We start from the raw sequence: 18,244 nt of genomic DNA on the forward strand, positions 1-18,244 counted from the left end.
GACTTGGATTACTGTGATACTGAACGGTTTGCCTTGGAAATGAACAGAGATCATTCTTTCATTTTTGAGATTGCATCCAAGTACTGCATTTCGGATTCTTTTGTTGACCATGATGGCTACTCCATTTCTTCTAAGGGATTCCTGCCCACAGTAGTAGATATAGTGGTCATCTGAGTTAAATTCACCCATTCCAGTCCACTTTAGTTCGCTGATTCCTAGAATGTCGACGTTCACTCTTGCCATCTCCTGTTTGACCACTTCCAGTTTGCCTTGATTCATGGACCTAACATTCCAGGTTCCTATGCAATATTGCTCTTTACAGCATCAGACCTTGCTTCTATCACCAGTCACATCCACAACTGGGTATTGTTTTTGCTTTGGCTCCGTCTCTTCATTCTTTCCACTCATCTCCAGTAGCATATTGGGCACCTACTGACCTGGGGAGTTTCCCTTTCAGTATCCTATCATTTTGCGTTTTCATACTGTTCATGGGGTTCTCAAGGCAAGAATACTGAAGTGGTTTGCCATTCCCTTCTCCAGTGGACCACATTCTGTCAGACCTCTCCACCGTGACCTGCCCGTCTTGGGTTGCCCCACGGGCGTGGCTTAGTTTCATTGAGTTAGACCAGGCTGTGGTCCATGTGATTAGATTGACTAGTTTTCTGTGAGTATGGTTTCAGTGTGTCTGCCCTCTGATGCCCTCTTGCAACACCTACCGTCTTACTTGGGTTTCTCTTACCTTGGACGTGGGGTATCTCTTCACGGCTGCTCCAGCAAAGCGCAGCTGCTGCTCCTTACCTTGGATGAGGGGTATCTCCTCGCCACCCCTCCTGACCCTGAACGTGGAGTAGCTCCTCTAGGCCCTCCTGCACCTGCGCAGCTACCGCTCCTTGGATGTGGGGTTACTCCTCTCAACTGAGGGACTAACACTACCTCTTTAGCCTTGAATTTCACACCCTTCATTGTTTAGCTCAAAATTATCTTGCAACTCTTCCCCTAATAATCTTCCCAATTAAAATGTGCTCCAGTCAGATTGTTGCAGGGAAGAACAAAATCTGACTACAGGTCAGATCTGTTTCTTTTACTTTAACCTTTGCTTCTCGTTGCTTCTGTTTACTAAGAGGATACTGTCTGTACATAATGGCCTGCCTTAGTGAACCCAGCCCCTCGGCCTGAAGGTTAAACCAAAGTGCCTTTGCTCAGGGAAACACCCTGACTGGGTCCACCTGTGGGTTGCTACACGAAGGAAGAAATTAACACATGCCCTCCCAGTGCTAGCCATCCCAGGAGATATTTGCAAGATTACAGGGCTTTTTACTTTAATTCCTCACCACCTCTGTCTCTGTGTTTTAAAGAAACTGGCATCCAGGCCCTCCAAAGAGCAAGTTTGGACTCAGTAACAAGGTGAATCTACTCAATGAATGAAGATATTTTTGAAACCATCTAGCCGGGCTATTGGAGAAGGCAGTGGCACCCCACTCCAGTACTCTTGCCTGGAAAATCCTATGGATGGGGGAGCCTGGTAGGTTGCCGTCTATGGGGTCACACAGAGTCGGACACGACTGAAGCAACTTAGCAGCAGCAGCAGCAGCAGCTGGGCTATTCCTGACTCTCCCCTATTTCTCTCCGAGTTCTCCCCTTCTAAAATGCCTTCCCTTCTGTTATTCGATTATGTAAGCCCTTGTTGTTGTTTAGTTGTTCAGTCGTGTCTGACTTTTTATGACCCCCCTGGACTGTATCCCTTGAGCGGGGATTCGACACCCAGATATACATGGTGTAGAACATCTGGCAGCAGGAAGTGGAATGGGCTGGGAGATGGGGGGTGAAGTAGGAGGTCAGGAAGACACTGCAGTGAGTGGATGAGAAGTGGGGAGAACCTGCCCTCAGTGAAAGTCACGGGAGTGGAGGAGAGTAGATACGTGTCAGGGGCAGCGAGTGGAAGGTGTAAGTGATAAAATAGGTTGCTGATGCATGAGGAGCAGAGGTGATGGAGTCCTCATAACAATGCCACTTGACTTCCTCTTAAGTGGATGACTGGGTGGCAATGTCACTGGTTAAATCAGGGAAACAAAGATTTTTCATCTTTATTTATTGGTTTGGTCGAGAAGGAGGTGTACATTTGGAAGGAGCTGGTGTTAAATCCCAGTGATAGACATTTTTTTTTTAAGTTAAAAATGCTTGTTTTATTTTATTTTTAGTTGAAGTGCCAGTGTATATATAAGTTACAGGTATAGGACATAGTGATTCATAATTTTTAAAGGTTATCCTCCATTAATGCATGGGTGCTAAGTCTTCAGTTGTGTCCGACCCTGTTCGACCCTATGGACTGTAGCCAGCTGGGTTCCTCTGTCCATGGAATTCTCCAAAGAAGAATACTGGAATGGGTTGCCATTTCCTCCTCCAGGAGATCTTCCCAACCCAGGAATCAGAACCTGTATCTTTCATGTCTCCTGCATTGGCAGGCGGGTTCTTTACCATTGGTACCACCTGGGAAGATATACTGTATTTATAGTTATTATAAAATATTGGCTGTATTCTCCATGCTGTACAATACATCCTTGTAGCTTATGCTTCACCTAATAGTTCGCACCTCTGACTCCCCTACCTATATCTTACCCTGGCCCCGTCCCCCTCCCCACTGGTAACTACTAGTTTGTTCTCTATACCTGTGAAGTTGCTTATTTTTTTGTTAAATTCGCTAGTTTGTCCTGTGGATCCCTCAAGACTCTTGCTTGAGCTTCAAAGGCGAGTTTTGCATGAGAGCCGAGTTCTCTCTCTCATAGCCCTCAGGATGGAGGAGGCAGAAAGCAGGAGGAGGCAGGAGGGCACCGAAGGACTGAGAAGATTCTAGAACCTGCACAGGCTGTGGGAAGCACTTGATCTTGTCAAGCTCCAGCCTTGACAAGGATGCTGAGGCTGGGGGATGCGTGCCGGCTTGCCTGGGTACCCATCTGCGTGGCTCTGAAAGGCCCCTGGCACCCACCTCCACTGGTGTCCCAGAGACCAGAGCCGGGTTACCTGCCCACCTCTCATCCTGGTTCTCTGCTCCGCAGGCTTCCACCTCAACCGCAGGCTACCGGGCCTCATGCCCGAGAGTTGCCTGCTCATCCTCGTGGGGGCGCTGGTAGGCGCGGTCATCTTCGGAACGGACCACAAGTCCCCGCCGGTGATGGACTCGAGCATCTATTTCTTGTACCTCCTCCCGCCCATCGTCCTGGAAAGCGGCTACTTCATGCCCACGCGGCCCTTCTTCGAGAACCTCGGCTCCATCCTGTGGTGGGCGGGCCTGGGCGCCCTGCTCAACGCCTTCGGCATCGGCCTCTCGCTCTACCTGATCTGCCAGGTCCCGGCCTTTGGGCTGGGCGACATCAACCTGCTTCAGAACCTGCTGTTCGGGAGCCTCATCTCGGCCGTGGACCCGGTGGCCGTCCTGGCCGTGTTCGAGGAGGCACGTGTGAACGAGCAGCTATACATGATGATCTTTGGGGAGGCCCTGCTCAATGACGGCATCAGCGTGGTGAGACGCACACACGGTCCCCAGGGAGCGGGGCAGGGGTCGGGGGTGGGAAGCGGGCAGCACAGAGACTGGCCCGGGCGGCCTGGCCACATCCGCCACTGGGATCTGCAGGGTGCCCACACTGGCTTGCTACACTGCTCGCCTTCATTAGCTTCTAAGTTTTGTGTTTTTTGGCCAAGAAGGATGTGGGATATTAGCGCCTCCATCAGGGATTGAACCTGCAACCCCCTGCATTGGAAGGCAAAGTCCTAACCACTGGACTGCCGGGGAAATCCCCACTATCTTCTTTAAAGAGAGAAACAGAGGAGAGGATGCATAAGTCTGGTGAATTTGGTTTTTCACTTTGCAGAAACCCTTGCTAAAGGCTCTTCTGTGTTTTCACACTGGGTCGAGCAACACTATTGTTGTTAGTTTGTAAGTCGTGTCCAACTCTTTTACAACCCCATGGACTATAGTTGGCAGGCTCCTCTGTCCATGGGATTCTCCAGGCAGGAATACTGGAGTCGTTTGTCATTCCCTTCTCCAGGGGACCTTCCCAATCCAGTGGTTGAACCTGTGTCTCTTGTGTCTCCTGCCTTGGCAGGCGGATTCTTTACCACTGACACCTGGGAAGCCTGGGCGAAGCAATACTTCGGATTTAATGTTCTCTCAGCATCGGACCTCAGCTTTTAGATTTCTTTCTTAAGTCCTGATTTAGATGATGAAGTTAAATAAAAGCTAGGGGTCGGGAGAGAGATGATGGCGGGTTTGCACGGATGCATTGGCTTGTTTGTCAGTCTCAGTTGTGTGACTCCCATAGAGAATGTGAGGGGGCACCTTTGCTTAGGAGTCCTCTGGGAGAGAAGCTGAGAAGGGTTTACAGGCCAGATCAGCACAGAGCATCAACCCCAGAGGTGTCTTTGGCTAGAGGTGCTGGAACATTCTAGACTGGCTGTTGCACTGCTGTTTCCTTATATTACTGTAAACCTTCACCAGGGGTTAGTCTCCATGATTTTATATAAACTTCGATGCACCTTTCTTATTTTTACATTGATATCACATCACATAACAAATACTAGAATGCACTTTCAGTGTAAGAGACTCCAATAGTACAAAATTATACCGAGTAAACAAAAGCCTCCATCTGGCCCTCTCCTCACCCCCCTGGATCCAGTTTCCATATCCCTTCCGGTCTTTATGTTGAACACAGGCATATGCATAGGTAAGCATTGGTATTGTTCAGTTGCTAAGTTGTATTGGAGAACTCCAGGCATCCTTGTCCTTCTCTACCTCCTCGAATTTGCGCAGATTCATTCCTTGAGTCGGTGATGCCATCCAACCATCTCATCCTCTGCCATCTACTTCTCCTCCTGCCCTCAGTCTTTCCCAGCATCAGGGTCTTTTCCAGTGAGTCACTTCTTCACATCAGGTGGCCAAAGTATTGGAGCTTAAGCTTCAGCATCAGTCCTTCCAGTGAATATTCAGGGTTGATTTCCTTTAGGATTGACTGGTTGGATCTCCTTGCATCATTCTACATAAACTGGGTGGGATTATATCAGATGTATGCTTAGATGTAACAAATCTTAGACTTCTTTCTAGATCTTTCCCACTGTTGCAGAGTGTTTCATAGATGACGTTTGCAATGATTTATTTAACCATTTCTCCATGGATGGATATTCACGTGGTTGCCAGTTTTTCACTTTCAAAAACAATACTGCAATAAGTATTCTTGTTTCTACATGCATCTCTCTTTTGTACTTGTGTGCCTTTATATAGGATAGTTTCTTGAAAGTAAAGTTTCTGGGTTAAAAAGTAGTTGTACCTGGGGGCTCCCCTGGTGGGCCAGTGGTTAAGACTTCATGTTCCAGTACAGGGGGTACAGGTGTGACCTCTGGTTGGGGAGCTAAGATCTTGCATATGTCACAGCAAAAACAAAACAAAACAAAACATGAAACAGAAGCAATATTGTAACAAATTTGATAGACTTTTAAAATGGTCCATGCTGAAAAAATCTAAAAAAATTAAAAGTGTTTAAAAATAGGTGCACTTAAAAAGTTGAGAGATGCTGTTCTAATCACCTCTTCTTCATTCAGCTGGTAAAGGAGGGATTCCCACCCGAGGGTTCAGGAGTGACTCCAGCAGTTAACAAATGAGACTAATGACAGTGTATTAGTCACTTATACTCACAGTTCAGGGGAGGAGACGTAACACACCCCACAGGGTCACGTGGGAGCTGCACTCGGAAACAGTGAGCTCTCAGTGTCTGCAGAAGACACTGTTAGAAGGATGGGGTACCTCCTGGGTCCTCGGGAAAGATGTGCTTGACTTTTTTTTAAAACAAACATTTATTTGGTACCTATTTTGTTCTAGGCATTGTGCTAGCTACTTGGGTGGCAATAATGAGATGAGACGAGGTTCTTTGCTCTTTTTTTAGAATTTTTTTTATATTGGATCCTAATTGATTAACAATGTTGTATTAGTTTCAGGTGTACAGCCAAGTGATTCAGTTATACATGTATCAATTCTTTATCAAATTCTTTTGAGTAATTCCACAAGCTGGCAGGGAACTGGGCCCCAGTTCGCATGGATATGCAACTACTGGTCCCTGAATAAGGAGCTTATTGGCTGGAGGATGTTACCCTGGTGTCAGGTTGCAGGGGGAGCTTGCAGTAGGGTCACTCAGGACCCCGCCCCTTTTTACCAAATACAATATTAAACCTTAATTTCAGTTTTTATGTACACAGCTGCCAAGATTTCCTGGAAATCTTTATGGACTTATATTTCCATAGAACATGTGTTATTAATAAGTGCATATTTCCTTGTGTTGCTGTCAACAAAGGGCCTTATTTTCTTAATGTTTTCCCATCTAATGAGAAAAAAAGGATGACAAGTGTTTGTTGTAATTTGCATGATGATTAAGCATCTTTTCAACAATTGTAGATCATTAGTGTTTCTTATCCTGCAAACTGGATGTTCATGTCCTATCAGGGTTGTCAGACTTAAATAAATATATAGGACACCAGTTAAACTTGGATTTCATATAAAAAATGAATCATATTTAATAAGTGTGTCCCAATTATTGTATGCAAGCATTGATTTTTGTCCCTTTTCTTTGAGACCATTTGCTGATCTTTTTTTTTTTTTTTTGTTAAGAAAACTTTAAAAAGGAACTTTTTAAACTTTCTAAATTTTAAACTTTTGGATGCTACATAAAAAGCAAATATTTTCTCCCATTTTGTTCCTTAATTATTTTAAATCTTGGTTTCCTGTAAAAGTTTTAAATTTGTATGTAGTCAAACCTACTATCATATTATTTTCATATTTTGCTTTCTGACATTGTACATAACCAAAAATCATACAAACTTTAAAAAAATTTTCTCCCTTTTGCAATTAATTATGTAAGTCACCTAGCATACAGTTTTTTAGTATTGTTAGTCATAATTTTATTTTCTCTTTTTAGAATTTTCATGTATCAGTTTTATTGAAGCTAATTTACCATGTTGTGTTAACTTCCGCTGTACAGCAAAGAGACTCAGGTTTATACATACATACCTTCCTTTTAAAATTCTTTTCCATTGTGGTTTATCCCAGGATATTGATTATAGTTCCCTGTGCTCTACAGTAGGACCTTGTTCATCCTGGCACAAGATTCTATTGTGAGAATTTGATCAAACTAGGTCAAAATAGATAGTACTGGGGGCAGGGGAAAATAATCCAAGATATGGGGTGGATTCACCAAGTGGAAGACCCACACCTGAAATTAGAAATCACTTCATTTATTCATAATGAGAATCTCTAAGTGTTGAGCATGACTCTAGGCTCATCAGACGGGCACAAGCTTTCCTGCTGGGTGAGCATCTCAGAAAGCCAAGTTGTCAGCAAGTCGCCACAGGACCCTGGGCTCCAGCCTGCCAGCCCATTCAGAGACCTCATTTCTCAGCATGTGGCCCTCAAGCTCTGTGCCTCAGAATCCCCCAAGTGGGTCTGATGGGCACTCAGACATCCAAACCCCACCCCAGACCCACTGATCCCCACTCTCTGGGAATGAAGCCTGGGAATCTGTATTCTTAACCAGCATCTCAGACAATGGCTATTGTTTGAGAACTCCTGGTTCATGGCCTTTAAGTGTCAAGAAACTGACCCATCTGGATATAAAATATTGCTACATCTGGGAAAGGACTGGGCTGGACTCATCTTGGAGATCCCCTTTCCCCCACCCTTTCTTTCTTTAGATGCTTTCTTGCTTGGGGTTTTGTTACAGTAGAATAAGTGATGCCAGCTGGGAACCAGTTCCCCCTCCTAGGGCAGCCTCTCTGAGCTATGGTGCCTCCAGACGTCATCTCACTGTACTCATATCCAAGTCCCTTGGGGTCCCTTGCTGACTGTAATGCCATGTAAGGCCTCTTGGCAACCCATCATGAGGCCAGTATTCTACTTCCTCTTCATAAATGTTTAGTGTCATGGTCTGTGCGCCAGGTGGAGAAGAATTTGCAGACACGAGACAGAATGAGAGGTGAATATCTTTTAGAGTGAGAGATGCTGTTAGAATAGTGGGCCATCGCAAGGGAGAGCCGACACCTTTCACGGGATAGTAGCCAATTATTGTAGCCTCAAGACAGAGGAAACTCCGCAGGAAGGCTGGCATTAGGTGATTGGTTAGGACGCTATAGGGTGGGCATTTTTACCTAATATGGGATCCGAGAGCTGTATGGTTCAGGTCAGGGGAATCCAAGGCAACTGTTGCTATGGGGCTCTGCTGCTAAGTCACGTCAGTCGTGTCCGACTCTGTGCGACCCCATAGATGGCGGCCCACCAGGCTCCGTTCCTGGGATTCTCCAGGCAAGCATACTGGAGTGGGTTGCCATTTCCTTCTCCAGTGCAGGAAAGAGAAAAGTGAAAGTGAAGTGGGGCTTGGTCACTTCCAAAGGTGACCTCGGTACAGGGCTCCACATCTGTGGCCTTGGTGATCTTGGTATAGGGCTCCACAGTTAGAGAAATTTAGAAATGACAGTACCACCTCACTTACTTTTCATAGAACAATCTCTTTCTTGATGCAGCCTATAAATTTTCTTGCCGAGACGTAGTCTTTATTGTTGTTCAGTTACTAAGTCGTGTCTGATTCTTTGTGACCTCCATGGACGCTTTCCTTCACTATCTCCCAGAGTTTGCTAAAACTCATGTCTATTGAGTTGGTGATGACATCCAACCATTCCCACCTCAGTCTCCCTCTTCTCTTGCTGTTAGTCTTTCCCAGCATCAAGGTCTTTTCCAATGAGTCAGCTCTTTGCATCAGGCAGCCATGAAAACATGGGGCTCTGCTATCTCCCTGGCTGCCTCTGAACTTGAGACTCACTTCGTCCTGAATTGTCTCTAGATTTTACATCTAGACCCGTCACGGCTTGGGGGTTCTTTGCTGACGAAATTTGTTTGACTTTCCCAAAGTTTAATTGCTTCCACTTGGACTTTTTTTTTTTAAATGATCATTTCAAAATAAAATTGCAATTTTCGGCTGACCAGAGTATCTGTGGAGGGCCCTGCTGTGACCTCCACCCGGCGAAGCTGCTGTGGCGTTGGCTCTGGGTTGAGATGGGGGCTTGCTCACACGTCACTCCAGGTCACTCTGTGGTCACCCACAGCACAGTGATATTAAGTGTGTGCTGGGGCCCTTCTGCATCCCTGCGTGAAATTGGAGAAGCTCCGGGCTGGATTTAGAAAGCAGTTTGACAGCAACTGGTATTTAATGCAGGGCAGTTGTATTTTGAGTGCAGGGCTTGGACTCACCCTTTCATTGAGGAGGGCAGCCATCACACGCGGGCTCTTCCAGCAGAAAGTCTGAGTCAGCAGAGAGAGACCTGTGATTTGCGGGTGACTTGAGACAACTTTGCAGATCCTCATCCACGGAAGAGCTGCCTGGCGCTGAAGGGAAGATGTTGCAGAACCATGGAAAGAGTGATGGCCCTGACCCTCCAAGCCTCTTGTCCACTTACCTTCTCCTTCTTGCTGCATATTTTTGGTTATGACTCTGATCATAAGAATTTCCTTAGTGGTAGGCAGAGGAAGCAGAGACAAAACCCAAATACCTTTTAAATAATAACTAGTATCCTCAGCAGATGCGTCCCAGGTGGCTCAGTGGTAAAGAACCCTCCTGCCAGTGCAGGAGATGTGGGTTCGATCCCTGGGTCAGGGAGATCCCCTGGAGAAAGAACTGGCCTCTTCGGTATTCTTGCCTGGGAAATCCCATGGATGGAGGATCCTGGTGGGCTATAGTCCATGGGGTCACAAGAGTCAAACACGACTTAGCAACTAAACCACCACCCATCCTCAGTTGAACCTCATGGCCAATTTCATAGCAGAAAAAGAGAAGCAGCTGCTATGTCCAGGCTCTGTATGGGGTCACTTGTGCATTTACTATTTGATCCAATTCCTAGATTTTTACTGTCAGGCCTGAATGAATAACCATATTTCACAGATGAAGAAACTATAGCAAAAGAGGTAAGGTTGAAGGGCATCCGGCCTGGCCATGATGGACCAGACATGGGTACACAAGGAGGTCTCTTCCCATTCTCTTTTCTTTTTTCTCATTTTATTTGTATTTGGCTGTGTTGGCTCTTCATTGATGCTTAGGCTTTTCTCTAGTTGCAGTGAGCAGGGGCTACTCTCCATTGCTGTGCATGGGTTCCTCATTGCAGTGGCTTCTCTTGTTGCCGAGCATGGGATCTGGAGCACAAAAGTTGTGACGCAGGGGCTTAGTTGTTCGTCGGCATGTGGGATCTTTCTGACCCGGGGATTTGACCCTGTGTCTCCTGCATTGGCAGGTGGATTCTTTACACTGAGCCACCAGGGAAGTCCCCCTTTCTCTTCTCTCTTATTCTTACCCTTTGAATGTTCAACTCATGGAGCTGGAAAGACAGGAGAGAACCCATATGTTACTGACGAGGAGACTGGGCTCATGTCCAGTGGGCAGGAAATACAGTGGTCTTTCTCCAAAATAGAGTTGGCTTGTTTGGCCAAGTCCAGCATGTGGATCCAGGAAAGATTCTGGTCATCTCTGTGCCTGAGTTCTGTAAAATTAGGGTGATGGTATTACTTAGCTCTTAAGACCACTAGAAAATTCCTGTTAAGCTTTTTGAACAGTGAGTGCTCAGCATGCAGGGAGAACCCCATGCATGCTGGCTATTGTTTTATATCACACCAGCTCAGGTCAAAGCCTTTGACTGTGTGAATCACAATAAACTGTGGAAAATTCTGAAAGAGACAGGCATACGAGACCACCTGACCTGCCTCTTGAGAAATCTGTATGCAGGTCAGGAAGCAACAGCTAGAACTGGACATGGAACAACAGACTGGTTCCAAATAGGAAAAGGAGAACATCAAGGTTGTATATTGTCACCTGGCTTATTTAACGTATATGTAGAGTACATCATCAGAAATGCTGGGCTGGATGAAGCACAAGCTGGAATCAAGATTGCCGGGAGAAATATCAATAACCTCAGATATGCAGATGACACCAACCTTTTGGCAGAAAGTGAAGAGGAACTAAAGAGCCTCTTGATGAAAGTGAAAGAGGAGAGTGAAAAATTTGGCTTAAAACTCGACATTGAGAAAACTAAGATCATGGCATCTGGTCCCATCACTTCATGGCAAATACATGGGGAAACAGTGGAAACAGTGTCAGACTTTATTTTTTGGGTCTCCAAGGTCACTGTGGATGGTGATTGCAGCCATGAAATTAATAGACACTTGCTGCTTGGAAGGAAAGTTATGACCAACCTAGACAGCATATTAAAAAGCAGATATTACTTTGTCCACACAGGTCCATCTAGTCAAGGCTATGGTTTTTCCAGTAGTCATGGTTTTGGAGAAGACTCTTGAGAGTCCCTTGGACTGCAAGGAGATCCAACCAGTCCATCCTAAAGGAAATCAGTCCTGAATACTCATTGGAAGGACTGATGTTGAAGCTGAAACTGCAATACTTTGGCCACCTGATGTGAAGAGCTGACTCATTGGAAAAGATTCTGATTCTGGGAAAGATTGAAGGCGGGAAGATAAGGGGACGACACAGGATGAGATGATTGGATGGCATCACCAACTCAATGGACATGAATTTGAGTAAGCTCCAGGAGTTGGTGATGGACAAGGAGGCCTGGTGTTCTGCAGTCTGTGGGGTCACAAGGAGTCGGAAATGACTGAGCGACTGAACTGAACTGAACTGAACTGAACTCATGGAGGTCTGTGCTGGTTAGCTCCCTCCTAGTAGGCATTTGGTTTTAAATATGGCACTGCTTCAGGTACTGTAGGCACTTTGTTCTTATATTTGTATTCCTCCCTGGTTTTCCTGCATCAATTTGCTGAATAAGCAACAAGGTAAGGCCACCAAGGTTCCTATAGCCTCCCATCTCACCCCATACTCTCCTCCTCCACCTCACTGAGGGGTCTCAACATCCCCCCCTCCACCTCATCTGAGGGGTCCCTACATTCCCCCTCCTCCACCTCACTGAGAGGACCCCAAGTCTGCTTGGCCAAGGCTGAGATTTGAACCTTGGCAGCCTGGCTCCAGAGCATCTCTGCTTCTAACTGCCACGCCATGTTGCCTCTTCACGCCTTGCTCCCTGTCCCTCTACTTTCTTCTCCTCTGGTTTTTCTCCGTCCTCTGATAATGTCTTCATTGGGCATCTTGCTGCCACTATGGTCCATTCTTTGGGAGCACAGTGGATGAGAGAGTGGTAGAAGGAGCCACCGAGAGTTTCTGAGCAGGAACCTTCGGCCAGCCACATTGGCGGGTATTTGACATACTTTTGCTTCTTGCATGCTGAGTCACTCAGTTGTGCCTGACTCTTTGTGATCCCATGGATAACCAATCTCCTCTACCCATGGGAACAAGAATACTTGAGTGGATTATCATTTCCTCCTCCAGAGGATCATTCTGACCCAGGTGGTATGGATGATGTCTTAAATTCAAAGCAAGCTAGGATGGCAGGGGAACAGCTTGCCAGAGGAAACTGTATCTAATTTGGAAGAGATTTTCAAAAACATTCATTTGGGGGTGAATTTTCCTCCATAGGAGAAGACAATGGCACCCCACTCTAGTATTCTTGCCTGGAAAATCTGATGGACAGAGGAGCCTGGTGGGCTGCAGTCCATGGGGTCGCTAGGAGTTGGACACAACTGAGCGACTTCTCTTTCACTTTTCACTTTCATGCATTGGAAAAGGAAATGGCAACCCACTCCAGTGTTCTTGCCTGGAGAATCCCAGGGACAGGGGAGCCTAGTGGGCTGCCGTCTGTGGGGTCGCACAGAGTCAGATACGACTGAAGAGACTTAGCAGCAGCAGCAGCAGCAGCAGCAGCAGCAGTTTCCTCCATAATTCTCTCTGGTTTATATTAATATTTTCCTGCATCAAAGACATCCTAGCTCCAGGAAGATCGTATTCAAGAGGCAGTACATTGTGCCCATGAGCATGGACAGGGAGGCCATATGCCCTAGTTCAAGGCCCGGCTTGTTTACCTGCAAACAGTGTGCCTTCAGTTGAGTGATTTAACCCCTCTGACCCCCCAGTTTCCTTTCTGCAAACTGGAGCCAGGATGTCTGAGGGTTCAAGGGAGTTGATACACGTAAGCATTTAAAACAACACCTGGCACAGAGTTAAGCACAGACCTTCACTGTTTGTAATATTATGATTTACAAGAAGAAACATATATGTTTGGTCTTTGTCCCCATTCAGGGCACTGCCATTGTTGTTCAGCTGCTCGGTTGTGTCCAACTTTTTGCAACCCAACCCCATGGACTGCAGCACGCCAGGCTTCCCTGTCCTTTACTATCTCCCGGAATTTGCTCAAACTCATGTCCATTGAGCCATCCAACCAGCTCATGCTCATTCAGGGCATTGAGCTCATTAAAACACTTGGAATTTCCTAAGTGAAGAGAGCTGAGCTGAATTTGTTATGCTAATGAAGTGACTTTTGGAAAGCCCCTACGTAGGGGAAGAGGGCTGATTGCCAGTGGAATCAACCTTATAATTAAGGAGTTGGACTTCTCAGTCTCCCTCCTTAAGCCTCCCCCCTCCCACCTACAGGAAAGGGAGCTGAGCTGGAGTAAAGTCAGTCACCCATGACCAGTGATTTAATCAACCCAGCCTATGTAACGAAGCCTCCAGAAAAAGCTAGAGGATTGGCTTTGGAGAGCTTTCAGGTTGGCAGAGATTTGGGGAGGGTGGTGGTCCTGGGGAGGGCATAGGAGCCCCACAACCCTGCCCCCATCCTTTGTCCTAAGAATCTCTTCCATCTGGCTGCTCCTTCTGTAGTAAATCAGTCATCAAGTTAGTAAGATGTTTCTCTGAGTTCTGTGAGCCATTCTAGCAAATTAACCAACCCCAGGAGGGTCTTCCCTGGTGGCTCAGAGCTTAAAGCATCTGCCTACAATGCGGGAGACCTGGGTTCGATCCCTGGGTCGGGAAGTTCCCCTGGAGAAGGAAATGGCAACCCACTCCAGTATTCTTGCTTGGAGAATCCCATGGACAGAGGAGCCTGGTGGGCTACAGTCCACGGGGTCGCAAAGAGTCGGGCACGGCTGAGCGACCTTACTTACTTACTTAAGGAGGGTCTATAGCTGGTGAGTCAGAAACCCAGGTGACAACCTGGACTTACTTGTGCTGGACATCTGAAGCAGAGGAGGGGCTGTCCTGCGAGGCTGAACCCTTAACCTGTGGGATCCGACTCCCATCTGGTCCTGTAGGTGGACTGATGCCAGATGGTGAAATCAGTCCTCTGGGCATTTGCTCCAGGTTGGCGTGGAGGTGATGAGAGATGTCAGGCTGGTTGGTTCCTTGATGGGATCAGGGTTGAGGAGCAGTTGTGGGTGAGTGATCACTACTGGGCCTTCCCTGGTGACTCAGAGGGTAAAGAATCTGCATGCAGTGAGGGAGACTCAAGTTCCATCCCTGGCTTGGGAAGACCCCCTAGAGAAGGGAATGGCACTCTTCACCCACTCCATATTCCTGCCTAGAGAATCCCATGGACAGAGGAGCCTGGTGGGCAAATGTCCACCAGTAATCCATGGGGTAGCAAAGAGTTGGACACGACTGAGTGACTAACACTTTGACAAGATCACTCTTAGTTCTGAACTGCTAAGTCTGAGATACCATCAAATCAGCCCACTGAAAAGAAATTTTCCCTAGTTTTAGAAATAGGAGTCTAGAGCCTGGAAGAGAGATTGGAGGGAAATGTGTATTTGAAAGTGATTGGCAGGTAGATGGTAACAGCAGCTATGAAGTATGGTCTGTCCTTTACCCTACCATGTTTTAAGCTGAGAAGGAGTGTCAGGCTTTTTAAATTGAAAGGAAGCTCCTTAAAGAAACTTCTTTGCTGTGTCCTAAATCAATAAAATCCTGCCACTCTTTGTTAAATTTTCTGACCTTTTTTTAGAAGTAAGGTAAAAGCTTCTTCCCTTCTGTCATTTTTTAAAGCTTTTTTTCTAATTTAAATTGAAGTATAGTTTATCTACACTTATCTGAAAGTTAGTTTCAGATATATAGCAAGGTGAGTCAGTAATATACTGAATATATGTGTGTATACACAGTATATTACACAGTATTTATATTATATTACATTAGTATATTATATTATATTGGTGTTTATATTACACAGTGTAGTACACAGTATATTACTGACTCATCTTGCTATATGTGTGTGTGTGTATATATATATATACACACACACATATTTGTTGTTTTTTAGTCACTAAGTCATGTCTGACTCTTTGTAACCCCATAGACTGTGGCCCACCAGGCTTCCCCGTCCATGGAATTGCCCAGCGTGAATACTCCAGTGGATTGCCATTTCCTTCTCCTGGGGATCTTCCTGACCCAGGGATTGAACTGCATCTCCAGTTTATCATTTGTATATCATTCCTCAGTAAAGTTGGTAAAAAAACAAATACCAGCACATTTGAAGTTGACTCTCCACTTCTGCTAAACCCTGGGTGGTGGGCAGGTGTCTTTGATCATTATTTTCTGTGTTGAAAGAACTTTGCAAACTTTTATAGTGGTGTCCATAAAGGGTTACCAGTACTGTGATCTTGGGAGGTTGGTGAGCTTGTTAAAGGTAACAGAAAAGGACCACTTAATGAAACTTCTCTAAACTGTTTTTTAACAGCATGGCTTCTGACACCAAATGTGTGCATGTTTTTCCCAATTCCAACCAGTTCTCCAAATCTTCAGATACCAACTTAGTGTCCTACAATTTGTTTCAGTTCTGACACTATTCAGAATTAGCACAAACCCCACAGGTTAAGGGCTCAGTCCCATAAGACTCCTTGACCTCAGGTACCGACCACAAGACAACATGCTTCTAACTGACTGGCTGTAAAATTGGGCGTCCCCACAACTCGCTCTTTAGGTTTGACAATTTGCCGGAACAGCTTATAGAACTCAGGAAAGTAGCTTAGTTTTTATTTCCAGTTTATTGTCAATCTTAAAGGACTTCAACTCTGAATAGTCATTGGAAGGATTGAAGCTGAAGTTCCAGTACTTTGGCTACCTGATGTAAAGAGCTGACTTGTTGGAAAAGATCCTGATGCTGGAAAAGACTGAGGGAGGAAGAGAAGGGATGACAGAGGATGAGATGGCTGGATGGCATCATCTACTCAGTGGACATGAGTTTAAGCAAACTCCAGGAGATAGTGAAGGACGGGAAAGCCTGGTGTGCAGTCCATGGGGTCTCAAAGAATCAGACATGACTGAGTGACTGAACAGCAACAGCCAGATTTTTGGAAAGGGTGCAACTCAGGAACAACCAAATGAAAGGGATGTGTAGGGTGAGGTCCCGAGGAGTGTGTGCAGAGCTTCCATGTCTTCTCCAGGTGCACCACCCTCCCAGCACCAACCTGTAAGCTTTCTGAACACTGTTCTTTGGGGTTTTTCCGGAAGTTGCATTACTTAGGCATGACTGATGACGTTGTTGGCCGCTGAGTATTGAAATCAAGCTCCAGCCTTTCTCCTCTTCCTGGAGGGTCAGGGAGTAGGGATGAAAGATACAACCTTACCATCACATGGTTGTTTCCTCCAGCAACCAGTCTCCCTCCTTGCTGGCAGGGTAAAGGGAACCCCAGCAAGAGTCACTTCATTAGTGTAAATTCAGGAGGGATTGAAAAGCACTCATTACAAATGACTCAGGGAATTACTAGATCTTTAGGAACTTTGTGCCAGGTACTGGGGACAAAGGAAAACATATACATATTTTTTTCTTTTTAATATTTTCTTTTTTTAATTTATTTATTTGGCTGCACTGGGGTTTAGTTGCAGCACACAGGATCCTTTTTTTCCTCCAGCATCTTTTGGTTGTGGCGTGTGGGATCTTTAGTTGTGACTTGCAAATTCTTAGTTGTAGCATGTGGGATCTACTTCTCTGATCAGGGGTGGAACCAGGGCCCCCTGCTCTGGGAGCATGGAGTCTTAGCCACCAGACCACCAGGGAAGTTTTCCAAAATATATATTTCTTATTTTGTCCCGATTTTGTACCTGCCCACTGAGCAAAGAAGGTAAATATGATTTTGTTTCCCCTTAGTGCCAGGGATGTGTTGGAGCGTTAGCATTGGCTGAGTTTCCCCTTCCAATATATTAAAAATATACACACATGATTGTGATTTGAAAGGAACCCAAAGAAAATCTTTCATAACTGTAATGACATTCAGAGCCATATAATTTGAAAGATAAGAATTGTTTTCCATGTAGTCATATGGATTATGTCTGTAAGTGTAGTCTTCTTAATTATACGTATGACTTTAGCTTCTGAAAATGCCATAGCCTCTTCCTGGCAGCGCGCACGGGTGTCTGGGGCCAGGACTAGTCCTGTTGACCTTCCCAGGTCCTAGGAACAGATCAGGCTGCTCCTTATAATCTGTAGAGCAATGCAAAAGAGTTTTCTTTTGTGGCCTAAACATGCAAATCTTTGAGTCTCAATCATACTCCATGGGTTTCCTTGGGTTTAAGAGTCAAATAAACTCCCAGAGTCTCAATTAGACTCATTCAGATTTGCTTTTTGAGTCTCATGCTAGCTTCCAGCTTCTCGTCTTGGCTTCACTCCTTGGGACATGAGCACAGCTCCAAAGTGCAACACCCAGGCCTTCTGAGACCTGCACGTGGGTTGTCCCAAGGTCAGGCAAAAGGTTAAATCGAACTAAAGAAAGTCACTGAGTTGGGATACAACCACTAAGTTTCTTTTGGATTCCTTTTGAAACCATAAGTCACAATTTTCTTGCAAAAACTCAGGCAAGGTTTTTCTTAGAGCATGGTTTTGCTTTGCTTAAATAATATCCGTGCCCGTGTAGTCGGTCGTGTCCGACTCTTTGCGACTCCGTGGACTATAACCCGCCAGGCTCCTCTGCCCATGGGATGTCTTAGGCAAGAATTCTGGAGTGGGTTGCCATTTCCTTCTCCAGGGGATATTCCCAACTCAGGGATAGAACCTTTGTGTCTCCTGCATTGGCAGATGGGTTCCTTACCATTAGCGCCTCCTGGGAAGCCTTGTTACAGCAGCCCTAGGGAACTAACATAGAAGGCAGTGTGGCCAAGCTGCCCTGGAGCGGGGCATGAGGGCCTGTGAGCAGAGGGGCCGTTGCATGCCCCCCTCATGGTCCTTCCCCTCCGTTAGCAGAGTTCACTAGAAGCCACCCAGATGAAGACTGGTAACACTTGAAGTACTTTCAGAAATGTTGCTCTCTGCCAACTCACATTCCAAAGACAAAACCTGTGCT

At 45.9% G+C, this 18,244-nt stretch overlaps 1 protein-coding gene across 1 annotated transcript in view; it reads left to right on the top strand.

Annotated features, from left to right (window-relative positions):
* The window catches only part of SLC9A4 (solute carrier family 9, subfamily A (NHE4, cation proton antiporter 4), member 4), a 55,131-nt gene that overhangs the window by 6,361 nt on the left and 30,526 nt on the right, over nt 1–18,244 (top strand). Inside the window, exon 2 of the mRNA XM_010829865.1 lies at nt 3,054–3,517. Coding sequence (XP_010828167.1) covers nt 3,054–3,517 — 464 coding nt within the window. The remainder of the gene's footprint in view (nt 1–3,053; nt 3,518–18,244) is intronic.

The sequence above is a fragment of the Bison bison genome, unplaced genomic scaffold (assembly GCF_000754665.1).
Source record: "Bison bison bison isolate TAMUID 2011002044 unplaced genomic scaffold, Bison_UMD1.0 scf7180017864508, whole genome shotgun sequence".
Lineage (NCBI taxonomy): Eukaryota > Metazoa > Chordata > Mammalia > Artiodactyla > Bovidae > Bison > Bison bison.